Source organism: Falco punctatus (assembly GCF_963210335.1).
Source record: "Falco punctatus genome assembly, chromosome: 9".
In the NCBI taxonomy this organism is placed as follows: domain Eukaryota; kingdom Metazoa; phylum Chordata; class Aves; order Falconiformes; family Falconidae; genus Falco; species Falco punctatus.
This window is the reverse complement of record NC_137589.1, coordinates 51,113,415-51,137,762: the sequence shown is the minus strand read 5'-3', so window position 1 is coordinate 51,137,762 and position 24,348 is coordinate 51,113,415. Positions and strand designations below refer to the sequence as shown.

The following is a 24,348-nucleotide window of genomic DNA, read 5'->3' as shown; positions in this document are numbered from 1 at the left end:
CAAAGATAACCTGGCACCTTTAATGAAGAAAGCAAGAAAGAAGGAAAGCCACCAGAGTGTGGCTTCCAGCTGTCAAGTCACATCAGCCAAGTGGAGATGTATAATCCCCGAGAGCAGTAGCACTGCTAGCCTCTAACATTTAATCGTGAGCTCTTTGAAAGAAGGCACCTGGTGTATTTCTTCTGTAAAATGCCCGGCACACTACTGGCAGCTATAAATAATAACAACCGCTACCTCAGTATTCAGCAGCAGAACATATGTGAAGGAAGGATGCAGAAACAGTAGATGGAAAAGGAGCTTCCTCTCGACGGCTTGCCAAGCCCTCAGTGCAGAGCAGGTGTACACGCTGCTGTCTGGCATAGGGAGCAGAATCAGTCACCCCTGCCCAGTCCCAGCTCCCTGCTGCCATGCAAGTCAGAGGTGAGGTCACATGGTTTGGGAAAGGAAATAATTTCCCAGGAGGATGTTGTCGGTGAAGATGCTGCTGGATGGAGGAGTCTCCTTCCTACCAGCATTTCACCTCCATCAGGGTAGATGAAGCTGTTACCAGTTTCCCAGTGTTGGAAGGGAACACGTGGGACAGGCAATTGTCCCATCCTTTTCTGTTCTTTCACCACGAGAAATTTCCAGGTTCATCAAGCAGAAACAGGGCAATCAATACTGGCTGCACAAGGAAGGAGCTGCCAAGGCAGCCAAGGCTAGACAGGGCCTGGGAGAGGCACCAAGACAGATGATGCTGGCTAGCAGGCTGCCAGCACCTTCGCTAAGCTCGGGGACTGCTACACTCTTCTACACCAGCTGAGTCTTAAACTTCACAACTTTGCCAAAACTGACCACAGGCAGCTCCGATACACTCCGAGCTCTTCACTGACACACGGAGGCTTTCAGACAGTGACAGCACGGCTGCTAATCCAGCTGGGAAACTAGGGTCAGAGAGCAACAACTGAAACAGTGACTCCTTAATGCAAAGACGGTGGATGAAGAGCTAAACAAAAACTAGCAGTGCTAGTGTTGCACCTGAAACTGGAAATTATAGGGATAAGGGAAACCTGGTGGGACAGAAGGGTGTTTGCTTCCTGGGAATGCTCAGAATAGCTCAGTCCATGCAGCACTGCAAACTAATCTTAGGGAAGCTTATAGGAATGAGCAAGAAAGTGTGAATAAATTTGTTCCTGTTGAAGCTTGGAAAAAGTGTTTTTACTGGAGATGAGCTGTAGACTTTCATATGGATACAGATAGGGATCTCTAATATATTACTAGAGAGAAATAATACGAAGAATTGTGCAGTTATGGAAAAGAAAACTAGATGCAGACTAAAGAACAAATGCTTTTTTTAATAATGGCATGTCTCTGGTACTGCTAGCTGTGAGAGCAGGCATTAGATACTTAGGGACTCAACAAGAGATGACACTGTCCTGGTCTTAACTCTAGTAGCTGGAACAGGTTGGATTGAAAGAGAAATTGGAATGAAAATGGAAATTTGCCTTTCAGTTATCACTTTGAGGTTAACTAATAAGCATTTCCCGCAAATAAAGATCTGAACCTCAAAAGTCCAGGTATCTGCAGACAACACAGAACTGGCAAATAGGCTCAGTCAAGGCAGAGAAGGATGGAGTTATAATGTAGAAATGACTAATTTACAGGACTGGATGTCTCAAAATGGTGCATATGGTGGTATAAGACAATATTATGCATGTTAGGATCAAGAAACTCAGAATACACTGGGAGCTCTTCATCGCAGGTGAGACGGGAAGAAGCAGTTGGTTGTTATTTATTCAATTTCAAGACAACTATGAACCATGAGTGGGATGTATCCACAAAAAAAGTATACAAGGTCCTTGCACGCATCAAGGCAAAGCATTTCCAGGGTAGCTGGTTAAGTATTCGTGCACAAGGACATCTGGAATACCATATACAGTTCTAAAGCCTGTTGGGAATCCAGATGTGTAGCATGCCGATATCATACGGACAACCTAGCAGCTCTTGCAGATAAATCTGGGCATATAAAGTGCTTTCTTAACATTTCAGCCCTATCTTAGATACTCCCCAGTATTTCCTGGCATATCAAGAGAGGTTTGGCATAGTAACTGCGGAGGAGGGGTAAGCAGAAGATGGTGATAATATGGGCTTCAGCTTTTTGGTGTTGGGAGAACATCCACCCAGTGATCTGTATCTCGTTTGGGTGGAAATATGGTCTTAATTATCTTCATGACAGATGGATCTGGCAATTCATTTCAGCTGCTTTAGATCATACATTCCTCTGGCTGGTAGACCTTCAGAAAATAGAGGAATAGATCTTCAAGATGAAGGAAAGAATGCCATAATAAGGATAGATGTCACCATGAAAGTTTAGTGTTGTATTCGGCAGGGACTCGGGTTTACATATCATCACTGCGATATTCATGCAGTCTTCCTATTGAGTCCAGGGGCTAAAAGGCACACCAATAATTGGCTGTAATGAATTATTACTCACTCTGAATAGTCACTGCTGATTCTCCAGCCTCTCTGCTTGTTCACATTAGTAGGAAACTTCAGACTAAAGAACTGTTTTCAGTTCATAGAACTCCTTCAACCACTCATCGCCTAGAGTTACCGACAAGTCACTGATCATACGCCCTTCTGATTAACAGTAATGGTAACCAGTAACAAATGGCAAATGCATCAAGAACGCAAATTTTGAAACAATTATTTTGCATATAGTACAATGCTGAAGTGCAACGCTGAGGACCCATGTGACAGCAGCCCTCCAGCTACCTGTGGTCTTGATGAGGGTAATTTCTCAGTCGTTCTGCAAGCATGCCCCGGAGCCCGAGTGACAGCCACACTCCACTGTCTTAGGTGAGGAGTTACAACACAGTGAATGACATGGAGTTTACAAGCTTAGCACTGAATGGAACTCCTGATTCTAACAAAATATTTTAAAATACTGTATTTACTTCAGATGATGACCAGTCCCCTCCAGCTATTATCAAGCAACAGAAAAGGTTTAGCCATAGAATGTAGGTGTAAAATAGGCAAACACGGAAGAAAAGCATATTCCCTAATGTGAGGAAACGCAAGTTTCTCTATCTGTCTCTTTTCTTTCTTTTTCAAGTACGAATGCAGTATCTCTAGGTGTCACGTAGGTACTAAAGCTCTAGTCAGTGTAGGAATGGCTCAGAGGAATGTATCACAGGACAGCACACTTGCTCCTCAATGACACTCAACTCTGCAAAACCAAAACTCGTACCAGGGCTTCATGCTGGGATTCTTTCTAAGGTTATTTCAGTCAAAGCCTTTGTCTCGAAAAAAGCCTAAAAATTACACCACACACAGATGACCTGATCCGTCACCGTCCACCACATTTTGAGGTTTCCTACGAAGTCTGTGGCAGAAAAGTTGGGAAAATTTCCAATTCTTAGAAACTTTTCCAGTTATTCTGACAACTTTCCAAAACTAATCTTGGTGTCTTTCAGCTTGGCCTGCTGGAGGGGAGAGCACGGATCTTGCCAGCACACCCGGCTGCTCACTGCTTGCAGCTTTGGCTTCTGAGAGTGCAATGGGGAACACGGGCTGCTCAGCCCAGACTGTCCCAGTGGGACTGGCACCTAACTGCCTGTGACATCCTCAGAAGAACATCTCGTTATAGGCACTCACTTGTCACTGAGGTCTTAAAAAATCAGTGGTTGCTACAAACAAATGCAAGAGCAATGATTACATTCCAACTGCAATGATGTGAGCATAAAAGTGCTATAGTGAGGGCAAAGCGAGGGCAAAGCAATTACTACATTCACTATTGTGACTATCTTGCACATTATTTCTAGAGAACAGCCAGAGTGCAACCCTCTATGCATGAGCACAACCCACACTTTGGATTAAATTGTGAGCTGAGACTTTGAGACTTGCAGATGAGGCTCCTTCCTTATCACTCGCTGTGGTGTGAAGACTCAGCAGTTCTGTGCTGCACCTGGCCTGACCTCTTTTTTTTTTTTTTTTCCCACTGATTTATTTAGCTTTCTGCTGTCTTCCTAGGCTCTGACTCTCATTTTGTGTCACAGATACCAGCAATTCTGGCTGTTCATACTCAGTGGAATTGAGTGTATCTTGCCTGGTTTCTGTAAGGTCCAAGAAAAAGGTCCTGTCCCTTAGAAAAGATTGTTAGCTTCAGCTTGAGCCAAGAGCTGAGATTAAAATCCAGCTTGAGAACAGAAGGTCTGGCATAATTTTGCATTTCTTAATAGAAGGTTTCCACTGTTCTAGTTATTTACTCTCCTCTGTGGAGCACTCAGTGCTGACTAGGCAAGGGCTATCCATTAAAGGCTGTCTCTCCTCTCAGCTTAAAGAGAAGTTCCCTCTCTTTGAAGGGAAAAAGGTAGGAGAAATTAATTTTTCTTTCAGTATTGCCACACCTGGGGAAAGGATCTTGCTCACAGATAACAGTGCAAGCAAATATTTTCTTTGGGAGAAAAAAAGACAGTGAAGATCAAGGTCAGAGGAGGCAAGAGCAAAGATATGCGACTGCCTTCAAAATAACCTTCCATAGAACACGTGTGGGGGGGGTTATTTTATTTAATATGGAAAACACACAAAAGCATAAAGGGGTACCTGGCTTGGGCTTACGGAGAGATAAAGGGGCTGCAAAGTCTGGTTGCACAGATATGCTGAATTCCAGCTGTACAGGATGAGACAAGCAGGCAGATGCGAACAGGCTGCATCTACCTCCACACAAACATACCCACGCAGGAGCACAGCCCAGCACCTCTGTCCCCGACTTCCCTGAAGCATCTTCATCCCTCCCTGCTTACAGAGTATAAGGACCGTGGCTATTCTTTGCACAAGGTGCTAATTCATCTTGCCTTTGCCTCTAACACGTAACCGCAGCTCCATGCAGTTTCAATGAATTTGTCATGTGTCGAGGTATGGCCCAGCAGCAGCCTGGACACAGAGCGTCAGCCAAACGGATCTGTGTGACCCCATCACCAGAGGGTATGGATCAATGCCGCGCATGTATGAGGATAAACAAATCATCTCACTTTTCAGAATTTCAAACACATGCAGAAGTCTTCAATCAAAACCAACTACAAGTATTTAAGACTCCTCGCCCAGTAACTAAAGGCTCCACTGTCCAAGTGTCTCATGGAAGATCACTGGCAGGATTGTCCCTGAAGTCCCTGGAAAGACACAGGTGACCCGAGGCCAGCTAGGCTGCAGGGTTTGTTTGGGATCTGGCGGGGTGGCTGGCTGTGCCAGCCGCCAGGAGCATCCATTTCTGCCTCCTGGTCACAGGTAGAGCCCAGAAGACTAACAGCTTTTGTGTTTTTTAGCTGGCTGTGTAGCTAGGTGAGACATACAAACAGGTACAGTAACGTTACCCCTGTGATTTATTCCATGACATGCAGGAAAATCGTCATTAAACCTTGTCTACTGATTTAATTACTCTTTCACTTCTTCTAGCTGTAAGCTGGAAGTGACCCACAAAATCATAATAAAAGACAAGGGAACAGAACTCAGAATACAAGTTATGTTTTGGGCTATTTTTTTTTCTTTTTTTTTCTTTCACACTCTGTTATGAACTCGAAACTGGACCTGATTCTGTGGGAACTTGTGCTAAGGTATGCAAATATTTCAAACCAAACCAGTCCCATTTTCCAATGAGAGTGGGCCAGGTTTCAGGCAAAGATGCTTTCACAGCAAAACCTTGGGAAAATTCACCCTTTTCCATGTTTCCAATATGCCAATATTCATTTCATGCTAAGTGTTGGAATAAGGCTACAACCCAAGAAAGCACTTAAGCACATGCTTAACTTTCAGCACATGAGTAAACTCAGTGATGTCCTGGGTTTTTGCTTTTATATTCATTACTGTTAGTTACCTTGAATTTTTAAATCTGTAGGGACAATTTGCATCTTCTGAGCTGTATAATTGGGCCATGAAAGGGATGGTAGCTCATGATTACTGAATTGTTAATTAATCATTTTTATTATATTTAAACATGCTTTAGAAGACCATAATGATGTATGCTTCCTTGATATTAGCTGTACTAATTAGATCATCTTTTCTAAATTAGAGTGCAGTTTTCTTAGCAGGTTTCCTTTTATCTGGTGTTCATTTTTCAAAAGAGCTTCATGTTATTCCCACAGATGAGTGAATCTTTTCTAGGGAATCATGCTATGTAAAAGACGTTTTTCTTGCTGCTGTGGAATACCTATGGGTGGATCATGGATCTTTTGTAGTTTTTTTTAAGAATATTTCCTCAACAGTCAGGCATTCCTTGACAGATGAGCATAAGTGCACCTGGGATGAAACTCAGTCCCTACAACAAACTAGTGCATTGGCATGTTTACTATGTTAGAACAATCTCACTCCAACACAATTTGTTTCAGTGACATGTGAAAGAAGGAAATGAAAGTGGTTGAAATACATTTATATACCTGAACATACTATTTTTTTGCACGCATTCTTGAACAATTAATTGGTGCTCCAGCACTGAGAGCCATCTATCTCCTCCATCAAAATATTACTTTCAAATTATATTTAAGGAAACGATGACCATGTTACTCCAGAGGTCCTCATTTAGGTTATCTTAAACATTTAACTTATCATAGCTTAGGGAGTTTGCATATCCTTCTGGGTTAAGGAAAGCCTGAATTTCACATCTCTGCACAACTAGCCCTGACATTTCTCACAATCATTTGTGAAATCTCAGGCTATTTCACCTGAGTGTGATGGTCCTTGTTCCATAGGGAAACTATTAGAATATCCTCTCTTGGTGATACTTGTTACATCTATCTAGTTCAAAATACTAAAAGTCATTTTTAATACTGGACATTACAGGTTATTGTTCTTCGGCTCTCTGGAAAGTGGAAAGCAGTACTTACGTGTCGACAAATCTTCTGCTGAGGTTTGAGATGACAACTGGAGATCCAGACTGGAAAGGAGGCTCCCGAACCACTTTGTACTGGATGGGTTTGCAGTCTACACACAGCATGCTGTGGGGGACAGAGCTCAGCATGGCAGCATCAATTTCCAGGTGCTCATCCAGAGTGTAGATCTGGATCCCATACACCTCCTCACCCACTTGTCCTGCATCCAGCTTTATGGTCAATGGGATATCGCAGAAGACGTTCTGCGGCCCGAGAGAAATGTTCTTCCCACTGATGGTGAGCAGCTTGATGTCATTCACCGCTCCACTGGAGTCCCAGTCCGGGGAAACAAATGTCACCCAGACTGTGAGGGACTCTGGAGTCAGGGGATAACGAAACTCCAGCTGCAGGTAGCAGCCCTGAGGCTCAGGACAGGCTGGGGGCACTGTGTGTTGGTTGACTGCTGAGTTGGGACTCCAAGTTCTGACACTGGATTTACAGGGCTGCTCAACATCAGGGTGCCCTGGAAAGAAAGAAGGAAGCAAAGACAGGGAGCAAAAGAATTTAGAAAACATGGGTTATCATTAGTATCGGTCTTGAAAGACAAACTGGTGGCAGAAGAGCTTATCTGTCCAGGAAACTAATTATTTACTTGAGCAGAACAGGCATGGCCAGCACAGAGAGGACAATTATAATGCCAACGTCTCCTGGCCAGGTGAGAAACGCAAAACCAGTTTAAGTGCCTAGCTGGACTGGACACCACACAACACACACTGCCAGGGCATCTGCCCTGCATTTCCTATTTCTAGTGCCTTCCCCTGTGCCAAACAATGATATTTTCTACTCCTTCCACTTGGTAATTTACCTGATAAACAGAGTCACTTTGCCTTCAGTTCACCTCAGCGCCCCTACTTATTCCCTTGCCTCTCACTCTGAAGTACAACCTTTCACTCTTTAACAAAGACAAGAAATGAGCTTTTGTTGATTCCAAGAAGCTGTTGCACTGTGCTGTTGAGGGGTGACTCCTATGCCATTTACAGGCTAATCTAGCACGCTGTGCAAAACCCTTTTTTTTGGAGGCACGTGGAGCACAGGTCTGAGCTGTAGCTTTGGGCTCGCTGTGATGAAACAACAGGCACTTGTACTTTTACGTTTCTCACCGTTGGCTATGTTCAACTACATGGGAGGTACTACTAAAAATTAATGAAAGCCACAATGCTTGCTGGGTTCCCAAATACTATGGTAACATTACAATTTGGCACAGAGTCATGGACTGCAAGATCCAGAGAGGTCAGATGGGTGGAACAGTTGGTAACAGAATCCAGTGAGAGCTATAAATTCCCTCTTCTTTCACAAATAATCACACGAAAAGGGAGCAAGCAGCCCAGGGAAAAGGCAAAGTACAGAAAAGAAGGAAGGGAAAAGTAGAGATAAAGAAAGGTAAAGAGAGGAGAGAAAATGGAGAGGACAGAGGGGAAAAAAAAAAAAAAAAAAGAGAGAGCACAGCTGTTTGCAACCAAGGAAGAAAGGAAGATAAAGTACTGGGCAAACATGAACAAACAGGACATCACTACTAATTTAAAGAGAAAAGGGCAACGTGTGAAGGTTATTCTTATTGTCTGTGATCCAATGAAGTGTTAGAAATGTGCCTCTCTTGTCAAGGGAATTCTCCTGCTCATACCAAATGAACCCAGATGCAGAATAGATTTCCTGGTATCTCAGGCAGTCCCTCCCCGCCATCCAACGCAATCGTCCCGCAGATGCACAACTTCTAATGCTTCTCCCTCACCCGCACACATGCCATAGCCCTCCTCTCCTGCCCGCATGCCACAGAGCAGCGGGAATGCCACTAACCTCAGCATCTGGAGAGACCACGGCAGAGAGATATTTTGAAGAAAGCCAGAGTTCCATTTAACACACTCAATTTTTTTCCCCCTGGCAAGCTCGCAAGTGCTGTGTATAATCATTCTGCAGAGCGAATACCCCCTTCAGCTCACGTTATCTCACAGCATTCGCTGCCGTCCTCATGTGCCTGGCTGGGATACACAGCAAGCTCCTGACTGCAGCCCTGAGAAGGTGGGTTTTAACCCTGGTATCTCAGAGGGCTTTGGAAAGATCTGTGAATCTTATCACTGCCATCTCACAGATAGGAAAATGGACTTGATTAATGACTCACAGCTCAGTAATGTTTTCAAAAGTGGGCTCCCCTTGAGTCCCTGCAAATTCACCTCTGCCAGTTCAAGGCTTCTGTAAGACTTAAATAGAGAATAAACCTACATGTTTTGGTAGATCAGAGTGTGAACCCTGGAGTTACATGAACTGGACCCAGCCTCCAGGGAGTTTAATGCATATCATTACCCCAAAATGTGATCTTGACTGTAGTCATTCATAGACTAAAAACCTCAATGAAACTGGGTTAAAGAGATCCTTTCTTAAATATCAGCAAAGACTTAGACCTGGGTAAGAAACGTTAATTTAATTGTGGAAGAGGACAGAAACCTTACTCCATGTAACTCTAGATTTCTACAGATGGGTATATACTACACAAATTACAAATATTTGTATATAAAAAGGAATGGTGTAGTAGCTATTCTGCCCCTGTAAACTCAGGTTCTGAAAATCCTTAGGCTTATGAGGTCGTCAGTGAGATGGGCCATTGAACATCTCACACAACATCACGTCTTGCCTAACAGAAAATGTGAATGTGAGGCTTGTTCTCTCCTGGTCAGAGAACAGGAATGGCAGGCTGGGAGGGAGGCTTCCCCAAAAACATTGGCCACCGCCACAGCCCGATGGGTCAACACAAGCCTTCATCACGCTGTTAAGTGAAGCGGTTGGGATGAATGCCCCTCTGTTGCCCCAGCACATGGACGGAGACTTGACACTCTTGTTTGGTGTGGCCAGCTGGGATCAGCAGCCTCTCAGGATGCAGTGACTGTCACAGCTATGAATCACTTGCCACATTTCTTAGATGGTCAAGACAGAGGAACCATCCAGTGGGACTCTAATGTCCAGCTGAGACAATTCCACTTGCAAATACAGAATGAATCACTCTTGAGTGACATATTGGCCACTGGGAAAGGCAGCAAACTAGAGAAGCCTAAGGCAGAAAAATTTTTTATTATATTCTCACACTTCTCTTCGTCAATAGTGAGCCAGGCAGTTGGAATTGACTGATATATGCATATATTGCACAGTAAGCAAAGGTACCTACTTGGGTTTGAGCCAAAATCACCTTTCATACATAAAATACTCCTTTGACCGAGTTGTGAAGGTGATGTAAGGTTTGTTTATCTAGCTGGTGTTGCTGGTGAGAATCCAGGTAGGTTAGAGCTTTCTTGCTCTATGGTGAAGGCAAAGAGTAAATCAGAACTGCCTGATCTCCAGTGCGTTCCCACAACCACTGCCAAGCAGCAAACAACCCCTCACACAAGGGGCACAACTGGCTCTGAGAAAAAATCACAAAATATCTCAGCCCAGGGGATTGGACTCCACCATGCTGGGGCACAAGCAGGGACCCAGGAAGGGGACAGTCCCCACGGCAGAGTTTTGCAATGGGCACGGCTCACACGTGTTCCAGAGCACAGCTGGTGGCAGCTACCTGGGGCAACTGTGCAACGTTAACAATGCTGTGAGACTTCAGGAAAATGAAATCAGACCAACCAGGTTCTGAGCTGCTTCAGAGACACGTGAGAAATGTGGTTTTCTGGTAAGAAGCTGGATGAGTACTACGAAACATTTTCCATGACTGCCGTCTCAAATTTTAAAATGAGTTCATTTTGGCCATGCTTATGCCTCTTTTGTATTCACTTTCCATGAACATTCAAGCAGTTGGAGATTTACACACATGAACGCTTGCAGAAAGTGAATTTAAAGCTTGCATGCTTGAGTACTCACAGATAGACAATTAAAGAAGCCAGACAATGATCTAACTGTGCTATTTGTAACTCAGACCAAGTGCAAATAGGCAGAGATCCTGAATGTCAGGGAGTGTGGTAGTGATGACAGAAAATTAAAGAGCAACAAATACCATACGCTTGGTATATTTCTACCCTAAAGTGGAGACAACTCATTAACATAGTAAGAGGATAGGATTCCCAAATTTTCTTTCCAGAGCAAACGGCACAACAGCAATTGAATGAGACAGATAAGGATCAGACTGCACCCTTCATAGTTAAGAACATGCAGGCACACACTGTAAGAAGAGGAAATTAAATGCAAAATGCAGCTGAGTAATAAATCTTAGAGTAGCTTAGTTTCTCTAGGAATGATGCCGCTGGCAAGACGTGTGAGATCTAGAAGTTTTCAAATCAGAGCTCGTTGGAGAAATTTTGATGGAACAGCGTATCTCAATGGAATATGTAGTTCTCTCAAAATCAAAACACTTTGCAAAATTGGGTTTATTTGGCCAAAATTTTACTCTGAAAAAGAAAGTGGGAAGAAAGTTCTAACAATATTGGAACACTGTGTTTTGACATTTTTGGACTTTGAAACACTTTTAATTCTGATATTAAAAGTTGCTTTTGCCCTGTATTATATACTAAAAGGGGTTATTTTCAAATGTCATAACTTAACCAAAGTTCATGAAAGAGGAATTATATGAGCTAAACAAAACATTTTGGCCAGCCTCAAACACTTTTTGTTTTTAATTTTCCTTCATGGACAAATTCAAAAGTTTCAGGTTTTGTTCCAAATGCAACCAGGTTTCAAAGTCTTGTAATGCTTGGCTAAGTTGAAATTCCACCTTCCACCCTGCACTACTACTGCAAGCGATCCAAATTTAGCTAATCCTGTTTACTTGATCATCCAGTCACACTTGTAGCCGGAGCACTGCTTCCTCGGACAGAGCTCTTGAACAACATCCACCCAAGGGGCAGGCTTGCTCCCGCGCTGCCCAGCGGCCTTGGCCCTTGGATGTCCGTTCTGGGGGTTGAGTTGGTGTGAACCATAATCTCTGTTGGGCACCCACCGTGGGAGATGGGTGCATAGGGTAGGACATACTCACTCACACGTCTTGTCCCATCAGGCAGCTTTCTTTTGGAAAGAGCAGATTATTATTTCAATCTGCCCACCACAAGCTTGCCACATCTGCTGACCTTAGGACTAGGGAGGGCTCCAGGGTTCCAGCACTGCATATATCACGGTATTAGCTTACAAATAATCTTCCTCGTTGAGCAACTGCCACGTGCTCTAGCTGCAGGACACAGAAGCCCTTAATGTAAGGAGGTATAGGCATAATGAGTTTGCAAAATCCAGGGATTGGCCTTTTGAGTTCACTGAGCTCATCTGTGTGTTTACAGTGAAGTCTGGGCCCAGAGTGTGCTGCTCCCAGAGGAACAGCTTGTGATGGACAGATTGAGATAATATTCTACTTGTCCCAAACCGTAATTTGTGATTACTGACCTCTGCCTGGTATAATCTTACACACTGGCTCTACCACATCCACCTACTTACATCATGGAAGGTACATATGGAGGAGGATTAATGATGGAGATCTAATGGCACTGTACAACCAGCCCTGCAGACCGTTCCCCCTCCAACATGCTCTAAGAGAAACGGTAACAATGACACCTGAAGTAGACAGGGCTTGACGTAGACACCTGCCTTCATGCTGCAGAGTACTTGCCCAGAGGGCCATCTCCTCTCAGCCTGTCTGCTGGAGCAGCCCATTACTATTGAATGGAAGGGAAGGCAGCAGAAATCAGGCCCAAATAAAAACCAAGCAATTATTCACTTTTGGAGTTGGAGTAGAAGGAGTAAACAGCTCCCCTGAGGAATTCATCTGGCAGATGTGAATGATCAGCATTTCTTGGCACTCTGCTGCTTTCTGAAATTCAGGTTCAGCCTCTGGAATTCATTTAATTCATGGGCAGGGTCAGGACACGGGGACCAAAACACAGGTATTTCAGCCAGTGGCATTACTTCAGGGCACAGTGTACTCGATCTGCTACAAACAGGTATGATCAGTCACTCCCGGATTGTCCCACTGGTTTTGTGGCTCTTTTTTTGCTCTGGCCCATCTTGTCCCTCACCATGTCTTTGTCCCCAGCCCTGTGACTCACCTTCTGCTTCCCGTGGGCTCCAGTGCCCAGAGGGATCGCAGGGCATCGGAGAAGAGGCGCTGAAGGCGTATTGCACCAGGACTCTTCCTTCTGCACACAGATCACATGCTGATCCCACTTCTCTAGGAGGCCAGGAAAACAGGAAAACACACCAACTTAGTAACAGCTGAATGAGCTGCTTATTCAACTATATTAAAAGCAATAAGACTTTGAATTCAGTTTCACTTAACCCTCTTTTCTCAAGGCACTGACAAGAGTGTTTTCTGACGTTGACCTTCTGTAGGTTTGGGCTAACAGCCTGTGTAGACGGCATCTGTGAGTCCGCCATCCAACGTGAAATGACAGGAACCTGTGAAATCACACTCAGCTATATCTTTTTTTTTTTCCCTTCCTCCCCTGCACTACAACTGGATCAAACCCTGACAAAAGAAAATACGTGTTGCTTAGTGGTTAGAGCAGAAAAATTGGCCTCAGGAGATTTCAGATCTATTTTTGCTCCCACCATGGATTTATTGCTTGAACTTGTAGTATCTGTAGGCCTTGGGCTTACTGGTGATTAGAGGAGAGAGTGAAGTCCCAGGCTCTGAGAACATCAGACAGAGCTGCTCTGTGAAGCACAGCTTTGCTAAGTATGCAAGGAGCCACTTTTGGAGGTATCTCACAGCCCAGCTCACCAGCCTGGCAAAGGGGTGGGTTCTGAACATACAGAAAAGAACATGCCCTTAATCCTTTTTGCAGGGGAAACTGGATTCAACACCTGGCAGCTTTGATACCAGTGGATGGCTCTTTGAACTGGAACATCTTATGGCTCCACGCCATCAGATGGCATGACATGGCTTTCAGAACGGCACTTCACTGCCCAACACTAACGTTACTTCACCTGCACATCACTTCCAGTACCAGCTACAGTCAATAAAGTACTATGAGCAGAAGCGGTTGAACAGGAAAACCCAGTCAAACACCGATTCACAAACATTTTTGCTAATACACTCACAAGCTCTGGGTTTAAGCTGATGTAGATCTGAGTAACTCTAATATCTTCCATATCATTAAGCTGATTTATATCACCTGAGAATGCAACTCACACAGTTCAGCCCTACGTTCCTCAGGTTCAAAAAATTTGGAACCATGTATGACCCATAATGTGTCTTTATTCATCCCAGTAAGTTGTTTATTATGCAGAATTCATTGTTCTGCTTCAAGGAACACTGCCCACTCAAAAGAAAAAAAATTAATTACCTTAATGATTAAAGGCACCTAGGAAAGGATGGAAGTTTTCAGCAAACAAATTGCGCGTAACACACAGTGTACTCTCTCTCTAAGCTATCCAAGTAAGTATGGATTGAGTCATCAATTATTATAATCAGCTATGCAAATTCTAACCATCTCCCATTGTGCAATTTATTTCAGCACTGCTTTACGAAGGGCACTGTGATCCTCAGGCAGAAGTTATTCTGGATCCTCAGTGAGGACACCAGGACTGTAAATCTACTCTTGCAGCCCTCCCAGGCTGTGTGATCTCCTTTCCCATCGGTGGTACAGACGACACGCTCAGCTTCTCCACAGCTTTGCATCTCCTATTTGTTGACAGGGATCTATCTGAAAGTCAACTTTCTGTTGGCTTAATTAGGTGGAAGCAGAGATTGTCAACGGGGGGGCTTGGAATGGAACCGGTGGTAAAACTCATATCCATTTCAATATGGCCCACAGCCACCCTACAAAGAGACGGTAAATGACAGAGCTTGCAGACAGTGCAGAAAGGGATGCACCTGCTGAAAACATCTGAAGAATAAAATGTGGCAATGAGGTAGAATAAAGAAGAGGGAGGCAAAGGTGCCCTCCTCTTCCTTGCACGATCTGTAGCACCGGTAATGAACAAATTTGGGCATGTTGCGAATACCTTCTCTCCCTCTCTCACTTCACCCACCTGCACTATTGGTATGACACTGTCTCCCTACTTCATTTCTCAGCTGTCTATTCAGCAGTGCTTTAAGTGTCTAACTCGGCTTGTCTAAATAATATATGCAAAAGTATTCAAGAATCCAGAATAAAAGGTACTGAGAAATCAAAACGTAGGATTATTATTGTGCAGTTGTTTTTCAGACGCAGCCACCAACAGTCAGGATAGAAGTCCCTGCAATAGTAATCTCTCAGTTTCTCTACGAAGAGACTCCTGCATTAGCACTTGGTCCTGGATGAAGACAGGGCTTTGAAAGCCAAGTTTCCACAATTAGGACTGCTTTTTACTCAAATTAGCAGCTATACAATTTCATCACAGGCTGCCATGGTGGAAAAAACTGTAGGCTTATGGACAAACATTTCCTTTTACCAGCAAGGACTTGGAGGTAAGAGAAATCACAAGGAGCATCATGTGGGAAAGGCTATGAGCAAACTTTCTCTTTTTACTTTTCCAGTTTGGGAGCCAAACTCAACCCTGATGTAACTCCACTGACTGAAAGGAGTTACACAGGGGATGACTCCTGGGTTAAAGTTTTTGGTCTGCAGACGCTTGCACACAAATCCTACAAACAGCCATGAATGTCAAAACTAATTATGGCATCACATTTACAGGCTTATGAAATTCTAAGCCAGATCCTTACACCTTATGCAGCCACTGACATCAAGACAAAATGAGCGTAAATTGTTTCAAAACACTATTAATTAGTTAACAATAGCATATCTGACAACTTGTACACTGGTGCACATGACTCCCCAAAGTGCAGGGTGATGGAAAATCTAGAGTTCTCTGTTTTCTAATAAGCCAAATACTGGGGAAATTCCAGTTTATGAAGTTCAGAGTGCAGGAGGAATTAATTCCTACAGCATGATGTTTCAGTGTGGTGGATTCAAAATCTGAAGATTACTAGTGAAAAACAGACAATTCTCTTCAGGGCCAGCACCAGTTCAGTGGGGAACTCAAACCCAGTAAAAAACTATCATTCCTTTCAGTAAAGACTGCCTGTTTTCAGACTAAATTGTATCTGCTTACTTGAAATTCAGAATTGATGCTTTCCGCCTCTAAGGCACTGAAACTTCCCAGCAAGGTTTAAGCAAGTGATTATCAAGCCCAGCCATCTAGATCTGGGACACCATACTGACCAAAATGTTTGCTTGCTAAGAATGAGATAGAATCAGATTCATGGAAATGAATGCAGTCACCTCAATGAAAACTTGGAAGACCAGATGCTTTCAAACTTTTCTGTCCAAGCAGAATTTTCTGCAGAGCCCTATTACAATAACTGTTTACATCCTGCCTACGCATATCAAACAGGAGGCGCATGAATGGATGCTTAGCGACAGCAGATGAACGCATCTAATAGATGCGGTCAGGAAATGAATAGGGTTTTCTTTTTCTCCCTTGTTTTCACTTGTTTTGTTGCCTCTATTATTATTTTATTATTACATATTATTATATGCACATGTGACATTTTTCATGCTTTTATTTAATGGGAGGATGGAGAATGGTATTCCAATCCTGTGTGTAGTAGCTACAAGAAGAAATGCTGGTTCTTGATATGTTTGATTGTTAGAGATGTTTAGAAGCTCAACCAGCTGGTGAAGCTTAGGGTCAAACACATGCTGGCAAATGTGCAGGTAAATGACTCTCTAGAGTCATATAGTGGACACCAGTCGAACACACTAAATAAGTAAGGATGCTATATCAGGAAGAAAAGCACAGCACTCCGCACACAGCTCCTGTGCACATCTTGCCAAGGTGTGAGGACACAGGATAGCCAACCCCAAATTTACAAAAACTATGAGTTAGCATTACTGTCTGTCCCCAAATCCATGTAATTAATGATGTAATTCCTAAAACCGAGGCCCTAAGAGAAAAGCACCTAATATGTGGCAGCTGTGACAAAGCTGCATCTAAGCAGGGAAAAGGCACATGGACTTGTACTTCCATGCTTCACGTCCCTTCAACCGCAGACCTGTCAGGATCTCACCCATACATACAATGTTACATTTTTAAACACAAGGCTAAATTTTCCTTTCTTAACTTTCACTAAGCAGAGGTCACTGCCTATGCATAGCTCTAGAGAATAAAAGGGGCATAAAAGGAACTTGAGTTACACTGAGTGCCTACAGTAGCATTGTCATTTGGATGAGGAACGAGCTTTTGAAGGAAAAATCTTCATCTTCCCTGCTTAAAGCAGCCCTAGTGCACGGATGCTGGACCCATTTCTGCCTGAATCCAGAGTGGACATGTGCTCCAGGACCACACCTGATGTGCTACAACTGCTGATGGGGCCAGGCTGAAACAACCCCCCGAAACCCCTACAGTGTTGACGTCAGGTTTTCATTAACAACTGTTTTGCGCTGGAGATCTACTTATATTGGGCCACAATACTTGCTAATGTAGCCAGAGCCATTCAGCCTTTTAAGGCAGTTCTACACTGTCAAAACAGCATGGAAGGGGCCTCTGTGCATTAGAAACCAGGCCCAAGGCACTCAGCAGTTGAGTATCAGTCTTCTGTTTTTTACATGAATAGTCCCATTGAAGTGAATGAGTTTATTCATTCAAGTGAGGCAAGTAAAATTTGGGCCATGGTGTGCACTTTGTGTAAAAATATCTGCAAAGATTTACAGTATTCCCACACACAGATAAGATTATACTTGGCCAATTTTACCGCCTACTTGTCTTGCACAGTGACCCAATTTTACAAATTGATATAGGCATGCAGCTCTAACCGAGCAGTGCTGGGCACATCGGTGCTGGAAGTTCAGCACATGAGCTTTTCCAGTATTAGTCACTATAATACTACTATCATCCTTGTTTTGATTAATATATCAGAAATGTGGGCATGTTTTAGACAGGATCACTTATCTCTCTCAGTAACATTTTCACATGGTCACAGCAACATTTCTGTATCTATTAGCCCTGGGAATCTCATTTTAACAAGGAGTTGGACTCAAAGTACTTGGGGCTGTCTCTTTAAATCTCTTCAGTAATACTGAGTACACAGATTTGAAAACCCAAAGGGCTTCTTTTTCCTAGAAAATTGCTATTTATTTAACATATGATAACTCTGTTATGAAATTGTAGATTTACCACGCTATCCACTGTATGTTATTTAAGAAGCAACTAACTAGAGGTTATTAAGAACATATTGATTGAGTTATAAGAAATATGTAATAAAGACATATTTGGTTACATAACAATTAGTGCTGTATAAATGTGTTTTAAGAGGCAGATGGTATTTATTTAACACATAATAAGTATCTCCTGAAATCTAAATTAAATTGGAGAAACTTAATTTACCTAAAAATGATTATGGGCTAAAAAATCCTGAATTAATTTTCAGAACTTCACGTAAATCCTTTTCACACACAGGGAATAAAAGGATTCAGTTACAAAATTGTAATTAAAGCAAACACTCTTCAGAGCACGAGACCCCTCTTTATCAACTCCCAATATGATTTGATTGCCCTCCTCATATTAATTTGCAATAAAGGTGGAAAATCTCATCTGGGCAGAAAATACCAGCTATCTGTCTCTTCAGATAAAGTGCAGGCTGGCCACTGAAATGGCCATGGTGCACTAGCAGTGCTGGAAGGAGTTTCACCCCTCATGGAGGCAGTGGCTTTCAAGGTGCTCTCGCTGAACAAAGCAGCAGTGCTGAGACAGCTCTTTGGGTGCTAATATGCTTGTAAATTCAGCCTCCTGCGATACCTACTGCTACAGTCCTGAAGGACACTCGAAGTTTGTTCCCTATAAAATAACAAAGCAAAAACTGGAAAAGAGATGCAAGTAGGGAAGGTGAGTTAATGGTACTGTGAGAATCAACCATTTAGGAAGTTCTGTGCTAGGACTCCCATAGCTCCTGCGGCTCATCCAAGAGCTGCGTCAGACTATTTAGATGAAGTACCCAGTTGCTCAGGTCATGCTGGGGTAGAGCTGCACCGGCTATGAACTGCAACGCGCTGTGACTCCCGTCCCGAGCCCTGCACTCAGTTCATCTGTCGTTACGGGTACCACATCACTGCGTGCCTGTCAGACACAAACACACACACACACTCTGACCTACATGCTCTACACAGGGTGCAGTAAGATGACGCTCGCATGATATTCAGGGGTTTAGGTCCTTGGCTCTGTCTTGCTCAATTCCCATCTCAGACCTGCAGCTCAAGGAAGGAGGCAGCATTTGTTCCTCTCCCTGGCCCTGCCACCTCCTTGCCCTGGGAGTCTCCATTGCCCATCAGCTCAGTGTTGTCACGGGAGTAGAAACAAGATTCACTTTGTCCTTGCAAAGGAAACATGCAAAAGGAGGAGGGGGGAATGTGCCAGCAGAACTGAAGCCCACAGGTATTTGTGAGCAGCAATAACAGCAGGAATCACAGGGCCAGAATTGTTGATTGAAAATTACTCCCATAACATATGGAAAAAGATTTGCCCTTTACATGGCAAATCAATGGCCCTCAGCTGAGTGCTACAGGCTGAGAAAGGAAGAGCAGAAAACAGATCAATAACCTCCTCAGTATGAACCAATTTAGAAAAGAGCCTTAATCCAGACCGAGCACAGCACATGATAAAGCTGCGCTCCACGAGTGGGGCCTCAGGCTGTCCCCCTATTTCTCCCCTCTCCATTCAGTTCAGTGCCAGAGTACAGAGCAGCGCGTGATCACCTTTCAAAGAAGTGGCCATCAATGGGTGGAAACCACTCCAGCGTGACAGAGGTGGAGGTCCGAGACACGATCTGGGGGGCAATTGCAATAGGAGCCGGTTTCTTTGCGGGCTGCCAGCTCTGATAGACGAGGTCCAAGTAGCAGTGCATCCTGGCCACTTGGTTGGGTGTGAAGGAGTCCGTGCAGTCATCGTCTGAAATGACAACAGAAACCACATCAACCACGTGGGAGATCAGGCAGGAGCAAGAGAATTACAACCCGGTGAACAGCAGCTCCTTGAAAGGGCTGGGCTGGGTTCTCGCGGCACTCGGAAGTTAATAACCTGTGAACAAATTAGTGCCATCATCACTCGTGGAGGCAGGTGAAAGGAAACAAACGTTAAAAAGGAATAAATAAATAAATAAACCTTCCCTCCCTCTTGTCCGGGATACATATGAAGCACCTAGAGATCATCCCTAGGTGAGACAGAGACACATGGAGGCGAAGAAGCAGAAAGCCCCAGTGCAGCACCTTCTGGTCACAGTTGGGGCTACCAGTGGACCTCTGGGCTTAAAAGAATTTCATGTCTAAAAGATTATCTCTGAGAGAGGATAAAAGGGCAAAGAACAGCTAGCATTAGCATAAAGGATTGCCTGAAATTCATGCAAACTCTGTGCAATAGAGTTTGACAGATTCCTTAGATTAAAAAGGACACAGAATTTTAAAAATACATAATTTTTTAAAGTCCTTAAATTTTCTGATGAACAAATAAAAATGCTCTGAAAGATCAATTTAAAAAATAATTACTTTAAAATGTAAATTTTTGGTGCAATAAACCAACTTTATTTCTATTTTAAATCTCCCCCTTTCTGAACTTTTCATAAATGTTTTTGATGTTTCAAATTTGTTTTTCATTCAAAACGGAGAAATAATTTTGCTGGATAATTTCCCATAAATATCCATTTCTCATTTCATCTGTTTCTCCCAAACATGATTTGGCAACAAGAACACATCTAGTGTCCTCTGAACACAAGTAGAAAATTACTATTTCTCTATTGTGCAGATCACAGAAGGAATAAATATGTTGTGCAAAGTCACCCAGAAACGCTGTGCTGAAGAACACAATGCTAGCTCTTTAACCAGTTTTCTGGTACTCTTCCCATCAGATGGAAAGCTCTCAAAAACACGGAGCGTTGTTTCCCCTGTGCCGGCAGAGTTCCTAGCCCAGTAAAGCTCAGTCCCAGATGGGACCTCTGCACGCTGCTGTGATACAAATAACAATGACAGTTTTGCACAGGTCAAGTAACACACTTTTCTGGGAAGATGCAGGTCACGAAGGCTTTTCAGAGAGTTGCTTGCATGCGTGTAAGTTGGCAGTTCAATATTGTAATAGTGTTACTAGATGCTCAGATGTCTTCAAGTCCATGCCCTGTGGAACTCAAGGGGAACAAAAAAATATGAATTTGTTCTAAAGAGAAGTGTGACTTTGCTGGCTAATTTAAAACCTTACCACATCTTCCCAGAGATGCAAGCAAAAGGAGACAGCTCCAGTCGGGATCCTGCTCAGACTACAGCCCTGAATGCAGCCCTACCACAGCGAGGACATGTCAGTTCACATGTTCTCCCGTGTCTCTCCTAATTCCACTGAGCAGCGAACCTCCTCTCATCAAACACGCACAGCAGATAGACAGACACCAGCAGCTTGAAAATATCTACAAATCCCTGTGGGTATGCAAAAAGCTGCTTTAATATGACATCTCTGGATTTCCTCAATAATTATCGATGGTCTATCCCTAAGCATGCTGTACAAGCCATAAATATTCTTCACAGAAGCACAGAAGGAGACAAAGGCCCTTAATAGCCATCATAAAGGAACAATAAAATATATATAGGACAAAGCAGTGAGACAATGGCACAGGAAAAAGATGACCTGCATTCTCAATCTGTTTGAACATCAGCACAGGCTGTGTCCTGGGGGAGGGGAAGGGAGGGGAGGCAAGGGGGAAAGGGATCTCACTTGATCACTTGATTTCAAAAAAGTTTCAAGATCCTCAGATGAAGCAGTAACTTGAAAATTCAAGAGATGTTGCTGGGATGATTATTCCAACAGAATTCAGAGGCAGAACTACTGCTGATTTCATGAAGAGTCATCTAAACAACTAACTTATCTTTTTATTTGGGAACACCATGGCTATTTGGACTTGTAAAAATAATTTACAAGTCCAGTTTCTCACACTCCTTGATCTTCTGGACATCGTAACTTGTGATTTCAGGGAAAGAACAGTTACTCCTTAAGTCAGTGCTTTGCTGCAGAGCTGGGGGTAACTGGACAGATGGATGTTAGAGACAGACAGATAAACACAACACAACCAAGCTGTATACAAGCAGCAAAACAGAAAGGAAAGAAAGGCAATGTCTAGAGCTGCATGACCTCAACCTAGTCATTTCAAATGTATTTCGATAGCAATTTGATATCCTGCTATATTTTTATTCCACTGGCAACAACAGAAAAGCAAACAGATTCATGCATGAGCTCTAGAGATACACATCATGTCGCTTCAATTCATTTTTCAAGAAAACAAAAAAAAAAAAAAAAAAGTTTCTGCTCGGAACACCAGCAGGTAGGTAGCTCCCCAGAGCAGATAGGTATCTCTGTGGTCTGCCTCTCTCTTTAAGATCTCGAGAGAGTTGGCAAGGCAAGGTCTGGCTGGAAGAAAAGACCTCAGCATTCGGAAACAAGCATGCTCCACCTCTCATCACACAGACATGAGCAGATTTGGTGGAGGGATATTGTCATCTGGAGTGGCACTGACTTATCCATGTGATGTTACCAGGAGGCTGTATCAGGCAGTAAGACTCTGCCCTACCGCATGCACAGAAGTGCACAACATGCTGAGGAACTGACTCAGTGTGTGTATGCTTGTCCCTGAAAACACCCTCTAAACAAATAGAAAAATAAAGAGAAAACTAAGCATCACTTTTAGCTAGTGCCATGAAGGGCATAAAAGCATTTCTGTTATAAATCATTTCAATCTGTGCCCCAGATGGCATTAAACACTTTGCTTCTCTACAGTTTTATTACAGAATAAGCACTCCTATGACCTTTTGAGTGGGCAATCTGTGTTTTCGCCTGGAGTATAAAGGTGCCCTTCAGTGGCTAGAAGTGTATTGGTCACCTTTAAAATGTTGTTGATGCTGTCAGCTCAGTGTCACAGACCTTCATCAGGGCTAGATGTGACCCAAAATAAGGGGAAATATGACCCAAGGTATTCCCTGTTCTTTCTGGGAAATAACAGAGAATCCTTCAACTCCCCTTGAGCTTCCAGGGGTGCAGCAAGGACCCTACCCCACGCCCATCCGAGAGGCAAGGGTCACAGGAGCTCATGCCCTCTTTGCATTATGCTAGACTGAGGCTGAATGCCATGAACCGGCACCCCTGAACAACACAGTTGTGCCTACAGAAGTCTGCAGAGTTAAAACTACAAGATAAGGCTTTTGCTTAAGCAGCTTGTTCCTCTTGGAGGGGTGTTTTTTATGGCACTGATATGGAGCCTTTAGTTCTTTAGCCTATAGTCCCAGCACAAATCAGCACAGCACACTCGTAGTCTTTGACCAGAAGAGCAATCCTGATCCAGGTACTATCCTAGTATTCACACTCTAATGATGAAAAACAAATGTGAGTGATTTTAGCTGAACCACAGCGGCTCCAAATCAAACAATAAACATGGTATTTGAACAGACACCCGGAGGGATGAGCAGTGTCTCATTAGATGTCTACCTAGCACAGGTGTATCCTACAGCCTTGGTAGTACCAATAATCATCTGACATTCAATATTTCCTTGGGAGAAGGTAAACAATCTCTGAATTTGGGTTTTCAAAGAAGACCTCATAGATCAGGCATCCAGATCCCAGGGAAAAAGGGTGTCAAATTTTCTGTAGAGCCTTTAGAAGCTCTTTTCTTAATGTTTATTTCATTACCTCCTTCCCCCAAACCTTCTGCCTGGTCTTCCCATGAAACTATGTAAAGTTGGGGAAGCTGGGTAAACATAACAGGATAAGTGGAAGAGGTTCCTGAGGCCATCAGCTTTGTTCATCAAGCCTGATCCTAGACCAATGGACACACATGTCAGCATAAAGCCCTGCATGAGATGGACTGTAGGAATCAGAGTTAATAGTGCTATTCCTTGTTCTTGCCCAACCACAGACCCCACCAGCAAACCAAGGAAACCCAAGTACCTGCGTAGCTCATGAAGTTACTGAATGGTGTGTTTAGGAAACTGTGAAAACCGCACGTGTCATTGCCAGGTCCAGGATCTCCACAGAGCTTGTGCTTAGGAGCAGGGTTGGTGTCACTGCAGAGGTCCCCGGTCTCGAAGGAGGGCTCCGTTTCCATGCACGGGTCGCTGCAGGAGAGGATCTCTGAGATTCCCCGGAAGACGTGATAGAGCCCCAGGCTGTGCCCAATCTCATGGATCATTGTGTGTGTGTGGCCAGGGATGCCATAGAAGGAAGGATTCAGCACAATGCCGCCTGCGAGGGGAAAACAGAATAGCTTCCATGTTTGCCTTGTCTTCCTTGGAGGAGCAAGAGAAAGGGAAAGGAAGGCAATCCAAAGGGCAGATCCCCTGGCAGTTCATCGCATTCTCTATAGCATAGACTGCTTTTTGCACCATCAGGCACATTGCTGGCTCAGAGAAACTGCACAGCAAGGTTTCATCTCACCTTTCATCTGGGGCTCTAAGGATGAGGAATCGTGGGACAAAGCCCAACACCTTAAACCAAAAACCAGTGACAGTCAGTCTTTCAACTGAATATGTTCAGTTTTCCTTGTTTGTTA

At 43.6% G+C, this 24,348-nt stretch overlaps 1 protein-coding gene across 2 annotated transcripts in view; it reads right to left on the bottom strand.

Moving 5' to 3' along the window:
• Window positions 1-24,348, bottom strand: part of PAPPA (pappalysin 1) — a 420,169-nt gene that overhangs the window by 102,215 nt on the left and 293,606 nt on the right. For both annotated transcript variants that reach the window (XM_080402293.1, XM_080402292.1), the window contains 4 exons: window positions 23,748-24,041; window positions 19,532-19,724; window positions 12,905-13,026; window positions 6,858-7,365 (listed from right to left, as the gene is read on the bottom strand). In XM_080402293.1, the coding sequence (XP_080258419.1) occupies window positions 6,858-7,365; window positions 12,905-13,026; window positions 19,532-19,724; window positions 23,748-24,041 (1,117 nt within the window). The remainder of the gene's footprint in view (window positions 1-6,857; window positions 7,366-12,904; window positions 13,027-19,531; window positions 19,725-23,747; window positions 24,042-24,348) is intronic.